The 15,480-nt window shown below is 38.9% G+C and overlaps 1 protein-coding gene across 3 annotated transcripts in view; it reads left to right on the top strand.

Moving 5' to 3' along the window:
* The window catches only part of LOC126174014 (peroxisomal acyl-coenzyme A oxidase 3), a 192,559-nt gene that overhangs the window by 155,292 nt on the left and 21,787 nt on the right, over positions 1-15,480 (top strand). For all 3 annotated transcript variants that reach the window (XM_049921002.1, XM_049921003.1, XM_049921001.1), the window contains exons 6-9: positions 1,053-1,227; positions 1,405-1,520; positions 9,568-9,731; positions 10,904-11,026. In XM_049921002.1, the coding sequence (XP_049776959.1) occupies positions 1,053-1,227; positions 1,405-1,520; positions 9,568-9,731; positions 10,904-11,026 (578 nt within the window). The remainder of the gene's footprint in view (positions 1-1,052; positions 1,228-1,404; positions 1,521-9,567; positions 9,732-10,903; positions 11,027-15,480) is intronic.

Here is a 15,480-nt window from a genome sequence, read left to right as displayed (position 1 = left end):
CAGGTGCACACAACATGGTTGATTGAAATGGCTGCTTTACCCTGACCATTGGGATCCTCCTCTCCAGCACCAGCTTTTCTGAACTGTGCAGGTGGTAATCGTTATCCTTACAATACATCCTCCACTCCTGAAATCATACTATCCTCAACCTATGGTAACATACTGTCTTCACACTATCTACCCAACAGTTTTGGCCTATCATCTTCTCACAATTCATGTCCCTTCACCCTGCTCTCTGCCAGTGCACCCACCATTGGTCTCTTGTCCTTCCCTGCTACTCTACTATCAGCCCCCCTCCCCACCACCACCACCACAGCCTCCCAACTCTGCACTTGGCAGCCTTGTCCTGCCATTTCTAGCCCTTGCATGCTCCGCCCAGCCGAGCTGATTCCTCTTTCCCCACCTGCATGCTGCTAGCTGTTCCCTTCCGCTCCCCACTCCGAATTGTTGCTCCCACTTGACGCATTTCAGTTGCATTCTGGTTGGAGCAGCAGCTGGAGATAGTGCTCGTGTGTGTGAGAGGTGTGCTTGCATGAGTGAATACGTGTGTGTTTTCCTTTTCTGAAGAAGACTTTGGCCTACGCTCATATGTAGCAGTATTTTTGTTGTGCCTGTGTAGAGATCAACACGTCATCTCCATGGAGAGTAGCACTTTACAGTTTTAATTAATATTGTTGATATTACAGTGCAGACTTTCCATTGTTTGAGACTGTGTTGTGAAAAGCTGGAAGGAATGAATGAAAGTCTGAGCTACTTTGTATAACTAATTAGCCAAGCATGAGAAACAGTAATAATATGAGGGAACATAATAGTTACACAGGGTAACACACAAGTAATTTTTTATAGTTGTTTACTTTAGGCTGATCTTCCTTTGATTATTGAAGCTCTCATATTTATATGGCACAATATTATCACAGCTGTATTAAAATGTATGAAGTCTCTTGTATAAAATTTCCTTTCACTATTTTGGATTCATTTCTGAAATTGGTAAAGCTGTGATGTTTTAAACTCATGCGTGTTCTGATTACGACCTTTTTATATTGTGAACACAGGAAAGACATGCACACATGCAGTCCTATTTGCACAACTTGTCACTGCTGATGGTGTCTGCCATGGTCTTCATGCTTTCATGGTGCCCATCCGGAATCCCAAGACACTGATGCCATACACAGGCATCATAGTTGGTGACATGGGAGAGAAGATTGGTCTCAATGGAATTGATAATGGGTAGGTTGCCAGAGGCCCTCCAGACCACACTCATATTAAGGGGCTCTGTAATATGACTCTTGTTAAACTGTAGAGCTGAAGCTTCTGTACCTGCCCAGATCAGATTTTTGTTGATGCATTGTATTTTGATTCATTTAAATAATATTTTCCCTAATCTGTCAATCATACCCTTTCTAGGTTCATCATTTTCCAGAATTACAGAATTCCAAGAGAGAATCTACTAAACAGAGTTAGTGATGTAACACCAGAAGGAGAGTATGAAACGTTTTTCACAAACCCACAGCAACTATTAGGTGAGGTTCAACTGTTTTCATCTTCAAGTGCTCTCCTGCAAACTACAGAGGGATGTAATGACTTTATTCAATAATTGTGCAAGCAGGTAACTGGCTAATCTGATAATGTTAAATTTCACAAAAAAAAGTAATTACCTATTTGCTAAGTAGTCAGTTTGATTTCCACTGCAGCCTAATGAAGTCAAGTTAGGAAATTTGCTAGAAATTAAATAAATTGTTCACAAATTATCATAACAGGTTATTTTCTACAAAAAATATTGTAGTTTCATATTTAGCTGCAGTAGTCTCTATATTACTTGGTCTTTTATTGTTACATAATTGAATTCATGTTAGTTTTTCGCTGTGTACAGTTTCTTCCACAATTTTGCTTTAGTTTATAAAACTTTGTAATCCTATAAAACCTGAATTATGTTACGCTAGTAACTTTTAACAGAATTACATTACTTTTATGTGTAAATCACAGATGTTTTCTTTTTCATTGAGACAAAAGGAGCAATGAAGCAAGATCAGGACTGCTTTCTTTACTGAAATTTCCTTTCTGGGTTTAAAACTGCAATATCCTTGTGGCAGTTTAGTAATCATATTCGTCAGTTTTTTGTTTCCCATGGTCCACATTTCTTGTTTGCTTAAACTGAAATATTAGCTAAAAACAAAATTTTGAAATGTGTTCTAATCTGCAGAAAAATAAACATTTTCAGTCTTAATGACTTTGAAACGTATTGCTTCCTGACATTTCTTATGTGACAGTGATGGGTGTCTTCAGTGGCTGTCAGATGGCCTGACTGATATCCATTGCTATTGAAAATGAAAGATAGGGAAGTGGTGTGTTCCATAGGTTGTAGCTGTTGAGCTAATTACTGGCTGTGAAAGCTTACATTAACTATATATGTTTCACAAAGTATGACGTGTTTTGAAATTATTTCCATCTTCAGAAATCCAACTGCAAAGGTGGCACAAGGACAAGCATTACTAGATGTGTGCATAACAAGAGAGACTGTGATAATGTGTTGCTTTTGGTAGCTTGGTAGTCATTCTCATCAGTTTTAATTTTTTTCCTGTGGTTCACATTTTTTTTGTGGAACTTGTGTTCCATCTGTGATGTCCTCCTCACCTATGGTACATTAAAGCTTAAGAGATGGTCTCCAATTTTTTGGAAATGTTTACTATGAAATGCATAGTTCATGATTTAAAATTAAAGAATGGTGGTTACTGCTAGGTAGCCTGTCATCTCATGTTACGCACACAACTGGTAACACATCTTTCCTTCTGTCATCTTTGCAATTGTATTTCTGAAGATGGAAATAATTCCAAAACACGTCACACATACATTGTGATCAATAAAGTCATTCTTTGCCTGCTGCATGACTTTAATACAAGCTAGCCAGCTTAATTACAGATCTAGGCATATTTGCAAGAAAGGTCACCATCCTCCCACATAACTTTGTCACAATTCTATTATATACTTTTCTGTCACATGTCAGCACTAGTTTAGCAGAGGTGGTTTTCCTTTTATGAACTGTAACATCTGCCCTCTCTGAACTGTGTATGAGGTGCCCCTGTCAGCAGTGGTTGTTACAGTGTCAGTGTACCGGACAAAGCAAAGTGTTTGGTTAATGATTTATAATTAAAGAATGGGGGTTACTGTATAAGGAACTCTTAAGGAAACAATGGGGTTTCTGTGTTATTTTTCCAACATTTTAGATTTTTTGATTAAAGATCCAGATGGCTCACTGGTAAAAGGACAAACTAAGTGATTATATGATCTCTGGCATTGCATGCAGCTACTATAGCCAAATGCTGACAGTCATCTCCTCATAACTGACCACAGATGCTCAAGAGTTGCTGTGGAAATCAACACTCTTATTATAAACAATGTAATAATACACTCCTCAAAAGAATTAGGGGAATATGACTTTGGCATCTGCCATACTCAATTGAGCAATAATTGAGGACTGGGTATGTTACGAAATTATACCTTTACCTTTCACAAATGAAGTGCACAACAAAACATTATTACATCCTTGTTCATTTACATAACAAGAACTGAAATGTTCGACAGGTGCTGAAAACAAAGTGCAAACCATCATTCATCATACTGTCCTGGGTGCTTTCCGTTGGACCTGGAGAGCTTCAGTAACATGTATGTTCTCCATGAGCCTTTATCACTGCCTTACCCATATGTGGTATGCTCCATATAAATCTGTGGAGGTCACTGTGTGGTATCCTTTCACATTCTTCAGTGAGAGTTGTTGGAAAGTCTTCAATGAACAGGAAGACCACAAACAAGTCTTAAACCATCTCCCATCATGGTTTAGATCAGGAGTTTCCACTGACCAGTCCATTGCTTCAATGTCCTGGCTTTGCAGGACAACCCTGATGATGCCCGCCTCATGGGCCCTGGCATTATCACACAAAAGAAGGAACTCGGTGCCACCAACACATGCAGCAGCCACTATGCATTCCAACAGGATCAGTTTAATGTAATGCTGGACAGTAAGAGAGACTACAGAACGTGAAGACCACTCAGTCATCAGAGACACACTCAGAACCCCAGATTCATTACTATCATAAATTTGAAATGCAACTAGTGCGTCAGTGACCACAAGGACAATTAACAGAAAGTTCACAGAAAGGGGGCTGAGCTCACAGTGTCCCTTGCTTTGACTATTGTTGATCTCTGTACACCAACAAGCGTGTTTGCACTGTTGTCGGGAATTCAGCCCCGACCAGCAAAAATGTGTCTGGAGACACCCTGGACAGAGGTGGTATACCAGCCTGACTACTGCTCCCCATATGATCTGAAAACCAGCATTGGTGGTTGGGGGGTGCCATTTCACTTCATAGCAGTCCCCCTTTGGTTTTCATCCATGGCACCCTTACACCATAGCAGTATGTTGATGACATTCTGTGCCCCATTTTGTTGGCCTTCATGGCAAGCCATCCTGGTCTTACATTTCAGCAGGACAATCCCAACCACAAATGGCTACTTGTCTTGTGCTTGCCAAAGCCTGCCCTTGCCAGGAAGGTTGCTGTACATCTCCCCAGTTGAGAATGTGTGGAGCGTTATGAGCAGGGTCCTCCAACAAGCTAGAGATTTCGACAAGTTAACCTGCCAGTTGAAAAGAATTTGTCATGATATCCCTCAGGAAGACATCGAACAACTCTATCAGTCAATGCCAAGCCAAATAAGTGCTTGCATGAGGGCCTGAGGTGGAGCAATACATTGGCTTCCTCAGTTTGTGGAGCTTTTTCTCTTGAATAAATCATTCAGTCTTTCTGTAATAGTAATTATTTGTTAGTCTGAACATCTACCAATTTCTGTCCAATTTGGATAATTCCTCCATGGTGTCTTTGAGTGTACATATTGGCATATTTTTCCTCGATTACAAACACGTTTTTGTTTTTTCATGTTTGCTCCATTATTTTTTCCCCCCTGAAATGTCATGCTTGGTCCTGCAGGTATTGTTTCTTTTCAAATGTAGATTGTTTTGGGAAGTGTTATGTCTAAGCCCTACTATGTTTGTCTTAGTTGTCATGGTGCTAGTAAATGAACCAATCCTTTCAGTATCAAAAACACAATTGGGTATGAAAGCTTACTCTTCAGTTCTTATTGAACTAGTGTCCTGCATTTCTTCTCCCCCCCCCCCCCCCCCCACACACACATATATATATATATATATGTCTAAAAAGAAAGATGATGAGACTTACCAAACAAAAGCGCTGGCAGGTCGATAGACACACAAACAAACACAAACATAACCAAACACACACACACACACACACACACACACACACACAATCCATCCACACATATACAGACACAAGCAGACATATTTAAAGACATATTGGTCTTTGTGTGTCTATCGACCTGTCAGCGCTTTTGTTTGGTAAGTCTCATCATCTTTCTTTTTAGACATATTTTTCCCACGTGGAATGTTTCCCTCTATATTATATATATATATATATATAACAGAGGGAAACATTCCACGTGGCTATACCTAAAAACAAAGATGATGTGACTTACCAAATGAAAGTGCTGGCAGGTCGACAGACACACAAACGAACACAAACATACACACAAAATTCAAGCTTTCGCAACAAACTGTTGCCTCATCAGGAGAGAGGGAAGGAGAGGGAAAGACGAAAGGATGTGGGTTTTAAGGGAGAGGGTAAGGAGTCATTCCAGTCCCGGGAGCGGAAAGACTTACCTTAGGGGGAAAAAGGGACGGGTATACACCCGCACACACACACACACACACACACACACACACACACACATATCCATCCACACATATACAGACACAAGCAGACATATTTAAAGACATATTGGTCTTTAAATATGTCTGCTTGTGTCTGTATATGTGTGGATGGATATGTGTGTGTGTGTGTGTGTGCGAGTGTATTCCCGTCCCTTTTTCCCCCTAAGGTAAGTCTTTACGCTCCCGGGACTGGAATGACTCCTTACCCTCTCCCTTAAAACCCACATCCTTTCGTCTTTCCCTCTCCTTCCCTCTCTCCTGATGAGGCAACAGTTTGTTGCGAAAGCTTGAATTTTGTGTGTATGTTTGTGTTCGTTTGTGTGTCTGTCGACCTGCCAGCACTTTCATTTGGTAAGTCACATCATCTTTGTTTTTAGGTATATTTTTCCTACGTGGAATGTTTCCTTCTATTATAACCATATCATATAGGAATCAAATCAGCTATTTCTGAGAGGGGCACCACTGAACAAACATGTTAGTGACTTCATCTGGAGAGCGACATGTTGTCTCTCTGACTTAGTCACAGGCGAGACGCGAGTTTCGCCATATTCATATTAAACTAATGTGTACTGCACATCCCTGATTAAAATGTATTCTAATCAGGACATGGTGGAGATGCGCTTGATGTATGGACTAGCAAATTGCAAAGTGTTGAAGCCAGGCATTTGTACATTAAAGTAAGACCGTTCGAAGAATACATGAATGGCTTGTGAAAAGAGGTTCTTTTGAGAAAGGGTTATTTCATTGTGGAAAACAAAATACAGGGCTATTACAAATGATTGAAGCGATTTCATAAATTCACTGTAACTCCATTCATTGACATATGGTCACGACACACTACAGATACGTAGAAAAACTCATAAAGTTTTGTTCGGCTGAAGCCGCACTTCAGGTTTCTGCGCCAGAGCGCACGAGAGCGCAGTGAGACAAAATGGCGACAGGAGCCGAGAAAGCGTATGTCGTGCTTGAAATGCACCCACATCAGTCAGTCATAACAGTGCAACGACACTTCAGGACGAAGTTCAACAAAGATCCACCAACTGCTAACTCCATTCGGCGATGGTATGCGCAGTTTAAAGCTTCTGGATGCCTCTGTAAGGGGAAATAAACGGTCGGCCTGCAGTGAGCGAAGAAACGGTTGAACGCGTGCGGGCAAGTTTCACGCGTAGCCCGCGGAAGTCGACGAATAAAGCAAGCAGGGAGCTAAACGTACCACAGCCGACGGTTTGGAAAATGGTGCTCCACCGCACTTCCATCATGATGTTCGGCATTTCTTAAACAGGAGATTGGAAAACCGATGGATTGGTCGTGGTGGAGCTCATGATCAGCAATCCATATCATGGCCTCCACGCTCTTCCGAATAAACCCCATGCAATTTCTTTCTGTGGGGTTATGTGAAAGATTCAGTGTTTAAACCTCCTCTACCAAGAAATGTGCCAGAACTGCGAGCTCGCATCCACGATGCTTTCGAACTCATTGATGGGGACATGTTACGCCGAGTGTGGGAGGAACTTGATTACCGGCTTGATGTCTGCCAAATCACTAAAAGGGGCACATATCGAACATTTGTGAATACCTAAAAAAACTTTTTGAGCTTTTGTATGTGTGTGCAAAGCATTGTGAAAATATCTCAAATAATAAAGTTACTGTAGAGCTGTGAAATCGCTTCAATCATTTGTAATAACCCTGTAATATTAGAACACATTATTTAGATGATCGAGTACTTCATCATATTGAAGACAATAATCGCAGCTCTACCAGAGAAATAGCAGAAACTGAGGCTGTGAATCATGGGATAGTGTGAGAAGTGTTACAAGAGCGACTGATTTATCCACACTAACTTCAAAGAGAGTAAGGTCATATTGAAACAGATTTGCCATCAAGAAAAACTTTTTATACTCAGTTACTGGGGATGTGCTGTTACTGGGGATATGCTCTCAGAACTAACCCTTCTGTCTGCCATACTGTCCACTGATGAAGCAAATTTCATAAGTATTGGAGTGCATACTTTCTACAACACTCATATATGGGTGAATGAGAATCCCTTTGCAGTTTTGGAAACAAGACAACAACAACAGTTTACCATTAATGTATGGGCTGGCATAATTAGAGAGAGATTAATTGGATCTTTGATTTCTGTGAAAAACTGACTGGAGCATCATACACTGAATTTTTAATGGTACAATTAAATATTTTGCTGGAAGATGTTCCACTACACGTGTGGTTCATACATGATTCGGCGTCATCTCATTTTGTTCCGCAAGCAAGAACAATTGTAAATCAGCATTTCCCAATTAAATGGATAGATCACAGGGCAGCAATATTTTTGTCTGCTCAGTCTCCTGATCTTGAGGAGCATTTAAAGAATATTGTGTACTAAAGATTATTGCGAATGTTGACATTGTTCGCATATATGTTCTGGAAGGATTTCAGCAGATACAACTGAGCGAGTAAGACAGGCCATGATGCACCATTTAGAAACATGTTAGATATCCCTTCTGCCTAATTGCTGCTATTGTTCACCAGTGTGCAAAGCTTTTTTCTGAAGATTTGACAGGAGTAAGATTACAATAAACTTTATAGTTTACTTATCTTTTCTTGTAGTTGTTCTTGTCTAGGGGTCAGATTCTTGAAGCTGAAATTCTCACATCTTATGTTCTCATGGGTCAATTGATCTCAATAATTGTGAACACTGTCGTTGCAGATTTTTTGTTTTTACATTAATTTATTTTGGCAAAATTTAGGATATCACACAGTCTTATGAATTTTCCCATTAACAAAGCCGGAATTACATTGTACACCAAAAATACAAAAATACGTCCGATCACATCAGAGACATGTTTACTACTCCCTCACTCTGTGGAAATAACAATATTCCAGAGGGTTTATAATTTTTCTTGGCAAATGAATTTCTATTAAATTTGATTATTATTTCATAAATGAATCCAGAAGTAAACATAGCAAACAGTACTAGACTGCATAATTAATAATTGAAATTTTAAGTGTGCCATATATTTCATAATTTCAAATGTATCTAAAAAAAAAGGGGGGGCAATTTTAACTGTACGTTCAGAGCTAGTACCATACCGATTGTAACAACGAAAATAAAGTAATTCCTTTACATAAATTTTAGCTTGTACTATAACATATTGTGTATAAAATTACATAAAATTTTTCAGAAAAATGGCTATAATAATATTGACTTGTTCAAAATTCGGAAAATGTTACTGATGTCGACTACTACTGTTGAGGAAAAGTAATGCTAGAGGAGGATGTCCCTTTACAAGAGCTGATGGTAGACATCTAGAGCTTTTGATTTTGTCATCAGAAGACAACATTTTGAAAGAAAATACCTATAGACTCAAGCTGAAAATCTGAAAACAAGAAGACGTAAATATCCAACAACAAAAAAAGTGTCTGTAATTAATAAAGTGTGCACTCATGCACGCGCATACACACACACACACACACACACACACACACACACACACACACACACACTTTTTTGCTTCATTTTTAAGTTCTCTGTCCCCAAGATTAGCCACATATTAGTTATCATATTGTAATAAGATTCACTCTTAATTTTGATTTTGACATCACAAATGACCATGCTACAGCTTATGCAACGTACTGGTTGCGTTATTCTATCTTCATAGGTTGATAACAATGAAGCTGATGGTGATAACTAATTTTCTGAATTATATGTTTCTAATGTTCACCACAGTAAGCTTCATTGTTTGGTGAAGCACTATCATTCAATGGAAGTTCATAGTTTTGTAATATTGCAGGTGCATCTTTAGAAAACCTGTCTGCAGGACGAGTTGGTATAATGCAAGAAAGCGCAAATACACTGTGTCACTCTGTGTGTATTGCTGTAAGATACTCGGCAATAAGAAAGCAGTTTGGCCCTGATGAAAATGAGGAACTTCCTATCCTGGAGTACCAGTTGCAGGTTTGTTTGATTCACTGCCAAATTACCTTATACTGTAGAAAATTTGTACATTTATGTGTGGAGGTGGACAGTGAGACACAAGAAGTCGAGACAGTTGTATAATAATAAAAAAGTATGTTTCTTGCTTAGGTAAAGCCTGTCAATATTTTCAAGGTAATCTCCAGTAGAATTACAAAGGTAAGCCATGTACGCAGAAAGAAGTTGTATGCATGGAAAGTGCTTGTCATCATATTTCAGAATGATATGAATTCTAAATTTTGCAAAGTAGCTGAATGTTGGCACTTGCTGACATGTCCCTATAGTCGCTCCACTGTTCCAGAATTTATCATTAATTGTACGCACAGTACTCGTTTGTGTGTGTGTGTGTGTGTGTGTGTGTGTTTTTTTCTTGCTTAGGTAAAGCTTGCCAATATTTTCAAGGTAATCTCCAGTAGAATGTGGGTGCGTTCGGGGAAAGGGAGGTGGGTGTGGGTGTGTGTGTGTGTGTGGGGGGGGGGGGGGGGGGGAGGGGGGGGTGGAATCTGTGGGTGTCATATAGCTTAAAAATGGATTTGTCTGAAATCTAGCAGTGTTTTCAATCTTTCTTATGTCCCTTTCAATTCCCTAAACAAACACAGCATCCTGGAGCTTATCCAGTCGCCATCTTCACCACATCTGACTCGGGAAGTTTCGAAACCTCCATCCTATCCACCAAATGAAAATAACATTCTGACATTTAGTAGGTGTGGATAAAAGTGACTAAAAGTTATCACTTCTAGTCTGTTTTAAAAAGTGGAAAATATTTTCAGCCTAGTGCATCCACAGAAAAACCCAATGCTTTGAGTTTTCATATATAATACCTAAAAGTAAAGTTTTGAAAGGGAAGGGAAGGGGAGGGAGGGTGGAGGCAGGAAACTAGTATGATAGTGACTTAAGGTTATGAAAGTGCTGATGCATGCAATTTTCTTTTTCAGCAGTGGGCATTTGGATGCATGTTCAACTTAACGATCGAAGGAACATTTTTGGTACATCGTTTCTGAGAGATTATTGTTTGCTGAGTGGTGTACATTAATTTGGTTGTGTGTTATTATTCAATACACTAATTAAGACCTGAGATTATTAGTGTGTTTATAATAATTGAAAATACTTTATATAAAAAGCTCACTAACTATTTACAGACTCTTCTTTTTCAGCAATGGCGTTTGTTGCCATATGTGTCTGCTGCCTGCGCCCTGAAAGTATTTGTTTCGTCTTTCACTGATCAGTATTTGGACTGTGTTGAAGAAAGTAGCTCAGGAGGAAAACTTAGGAGACTTGTAAGTAATGCATACTCTAGGAAATTATAATTATGTAATTTAATGTTGCAGGAAGAGACTTCCAAAAGTGTGGAAAGATATTAAAGGATAACAAGGAAAACTGTAACTGTGAAAGGAGATACCAGCCAATTCTCATGAGATATAGAATGACATATATTGTTGGAAAGTGCTGAAATTTAGGGTCTCAGACTATTAAGATTATGTCAACAGAATGTTATTAGATAGATAAAAAAAAACTACTTGCCAAGTGGCAGTAGGAGAACAACCACACACAAAAATGTTTAACTTATTCAAGCTTCCAGAGCCATTGGCTCCTTCTTCCTGCAGAAGAGTTGAAGGGGAATGAAGAGGAGTGAAGGAAAAGGACTGAACCCCTTTTCCTAAACCCCTCCAGTCCTTTTCCTTCACCTCTCTTCCTCCCACTTCAAAAACTGTCAAAAATGATTATTTTTATTGTTAGATTATGTTAACAGATTTTGATTTTTCTCAAAAATCACAGTAGGACTCATACTGTACATAATTTGAGTTCCATGTTACAGAAATTAAACATTCTGTTCAGTTCTCACTGATGATGATGATGATGATGATGATGATGATGATGATGCTGTTACTTTAAAAGATCTTGAAAACAAAGAATTGTGGAATGTTTTCCTGCGTAAAGTGCTCCAGTATTTCCTGGGTTTCCCTGGCATGGCTGTGTTTATATAATCACTGAGAATGTATTGCAAACATAATTAATTTACAGATAGATTGTAAGGGAGGCTGACTTATGCTGTTGTTAGCTTATACAGTTTTAGGCTTAATTACCTCCAAATTCTGTGCAGAATGCACCTTATAACTATTTGGATAATAGATTTGAAAATATGAGGTGGCTGTTTACATTGCATTTTTAAATGGTTAATCGACTGAAAATTAAGCCTGAGTGAGGTTAACTAAACTAAATGAGTCAGGTTTTCTGTTCACTATCATAATCCTCTGAGTTCTTCTCAACAAGCTTTAGAAATTTAATCGAAGTGAGTGATGACATCAAATATATCATGAACAGCCATTTTAACATTGCTTGCCTACAGCAAGGCTTTTGATATGGTTGATTTCAGTATGTAACTTATTAAAATAAAATAGCTGAATTTTTCGAACAGTGCAATACTGTGATTCAACAGCATCTCAGAAACAAATGTCGACAAGTCATCTGTGGGTCAGAGAAATCGTTATGGAAAAGTTTACTCTGGAGTCCTCCAGAGTTCTGTCCTTAGGCCATTGCTTTTCTCATTGTACATAAATGATATTTCATTTGTGCTTCACCTTTGTAACTACCATTTTTACACTGATGATAGCCAGTTGTACAAAAGTGCCACCCCTAAGAATGTAGCTGCTGCTATGTCAGGTATGAATGACGATCTTTGTTCAGTGTCACAATGGGCACAACTCCTGGGTCTTAAAGTAAGAAGTTACAGGTCACCCTCATATCTCACTTAAAATTAATCAGTGGACATTTTGTGAAACAATCCATCCAACACTTCTCTGTGGTATCCAATTACTGTTTCAGAAAAATGGTAAAAGACATAATCTTGGATGAGCATCTAAGTTGGGAGGAATAAACTGTTGCAGCTTGCAGGAAAAATCTCTCTTCTGCCTACATGCAATCCAAAAATTTAGAAAAATATTTCCACCTCAAACTAAATAAAAATCAGCACAATCTTTAGACTTCTCTAAGCTTTACTACTGTTCAACACAGAATAAAGAGTGAACACTTGCATAAGATGTGTGTGCAACATTTGGTTGCTTGTTCATATCAGTTCTTTGTACAGTCAGTTAGGATGGATGCAACCGGATGGGCAATGTGGTCTTCACACACTGTTTACCTCATAGGTTTCTTAGTCACTAGTATCATCAGTACTTCTCACATATCAAGAATGTATGGGTGCAACCACATGATGCCTTTTTTCTGTTCAACTTTGCACATGCTCTGACGTTTCCTACAGTGCAACTATGCCTGTGCAATTTATTCAAATGGAGAAAGCACACTGAAATTTATAGATGATTACACACAAAGAAAAGTCATACTGAATGGCATTTCTAAAGATCATTTAAATAAAAATTTGAAATGTGATGCCCAGAGCATCAAGTATAGTCTCTGATCATATCAGTCTGAAAAAATAAGATAAATCAAAAGAGGAGCAGCAGCCTACAAACTTAGAGGAGGGAGGAGATTAGTGTTTAACGTCCCGTCGACAATGAGGTCATTAGAGATGGAGCATAAGCTCAGGAAGGATGGAGAAGAAAATTGGCTGTACCCTTTCAAAGGTACCATCACTGCATTTGCCTTAAGTGAATGTAGAGAAATTACAGAAAACCTAAATCTAGATGGCCAGACATGGGATTGAACCTTCATCTTCCCGAATGCGAGTCCAGTGTGCTAATCACTGTGCTACCTCACTTTGTTATGAACTTTTGAAAAGTGCATACAAAAACTATACAAATATTGATGTTATGGTAACTTAATAGCACAACAATTTAGGAGCCTAGTATCTGAGCAAGAGAAAAGATGGAGTAGGTGGAGCCCCTTAACAAATTACTGGAAATTGAAATGAAGGATACTGGCGATGCAAAAAAATAAAATATGGAAGTTGTGTAAAGACCTTACAAAGTAAAATACAAGTGATGTACTGAAAATCAGGTAGCGATCGCAGAACATTTGAAACCTCCCTTAAGTATTTCTCAGTTTCAGGAATAATCACACTGAAATGCTTTGCTTTAAGAAGCTTGCCACCTAACAAAATTTTATTGCCAGCCTTATCACTGCAGATTACCAAGCATAAAATCTTCAGTCTCATTGTACCCTCCTTGTGAAATCTGCAAACAAACTGTCACCTGTCATCACAATAAATGCAACACAACTTTCAAGCGAAGCAATGGGTGCGTAGCAGACAGCTGAAACAGTAAGACAATATGTGGACATGAGAACACACATTTGTGCATATGTTCTTTCTGCTAATTTTTGAACATGTGCTTTTGTTCCTGTGTGTCAGCGATTTCACACGTCATACCAAAAAAAAAATAATTGCAGTCAGCAGTCGTAGCACGAATTTGGCTGTCACCCCTTTCATTTCCAGAACTTCTGTCACAATTCACCGCCAGGTCACTCCCGTCAGCTCCATAATTCTTCAATGGTCCGTTGTCGATCTTCATTGATGATTGCATGAATGTTTACAACATTTTTGTGTTCAGGCCATAGAAGGGTGACCAGAACAAGGTTTGTTGTCAGTTGATATTTTGCCATTTTTGAAATGGGAAAACCACTCAAACACTAGAGTTTTCCGCATAGCATTGTCCGTATAGTCAGCTTACCAGTTCTCGAATGTTCAATCTTTGCGCTCCTAGCAGCGAAATGTGATACTACAAAAGCTCGGCCCACCAAAAAATTAGTTTGGTTTCTTTTGGGTACCCCCTTGCATATCATTATTTCATGTGCCACACAAATTGTAAAGTTAACTCGCTGAGGAAGTCCGGTTAGATGTAAGAGAGCATCTGAAGGCCCTAATCTTGGCAGGTGAAAGAAATTCATAAATAAATATGAAATGTGATGTGCAAGAATTGATATCGCATAGTTCTGGTGGCTTATTTTTAAACTAAAGTAACAATAGTGTTACCTCAAGATGTTCCAAATGTAGAGTGAACACGTCTAACTGAAGAATTTCTCAATGCGTGGAATGTGATGTGTCAGTTTATCTGTTCTTCATGAAAGATGCACATGCTCAGCATGCATGTACTGGATGGCAGCAGCATGCAAATTCATACTCAATTGCAACATCAAATGACCAACTATGGCAGCTAGTATGAATAGTGCAGCACAGCACAAATGAGTAGCATTTCTTCTGCACAAAGCATCAGCCAACAATAAAATTGCTTAATATGAGACCATACAAGGTGTGACAATAAAGTAATGAGACTGATTTTCTTTGCAAGATGTGGCAACCCTGTAGGCTTGTGTAGGCACAATATCTTTGACCTTGGTCTATAAGCTGCTTCTAGTCCAAGCGGCACATCGATGCAACTGCTCAGTCGTGAGTTGTGCTGTAATAAGTTAGCATGTGTTTGTGTATCTTGTCATGGAAATGGAACCACATAATATTGCTCAGCGGTATGCCATTTCTTTCTGTGTTAAATTGGGCGAAAATGTGACGACAACTTACGGTACGCTTCAGAAGACTTTTGGAGAGGAGGTTATGTCAAGAGCTCAAGTTTTTTGTTGGCGTAAAATGTTTTGTGAAGGCAGAACGAATGTTGAAGATGAAGACCGCAGTGGACGACCATCAACCTCACAGACGGATGTCAACTTGGCCAGGGTGCATGTACTCGTACGATCTGATCGAAGATTATCCATGAAAATGATTGCAGAAGAACTGAATATCAATGAAGAAACGGTTCGTCTAATAATAACTGAAGATCTTGGT

This window comes from Schistocerca cancellata, chromosome 1 (assembly GCF_023864275.1).
Source record: "Schistocerca cancellata isolate TAMUIC-IGC-003103 chromosome 1, iqSchCanc2.1, whole genome shotgun sequence".
Taxonomy (NCBI): domain Eukaryota; kingdom Metazoa; phylum Arthropoda; class Insecta; order Orthoptera; family Acrididae; genus Schistocerca; species Schistocerca cancellata.
This window is presented reverse-complemented; position numbering and strand designations above follow the sequence as displayed.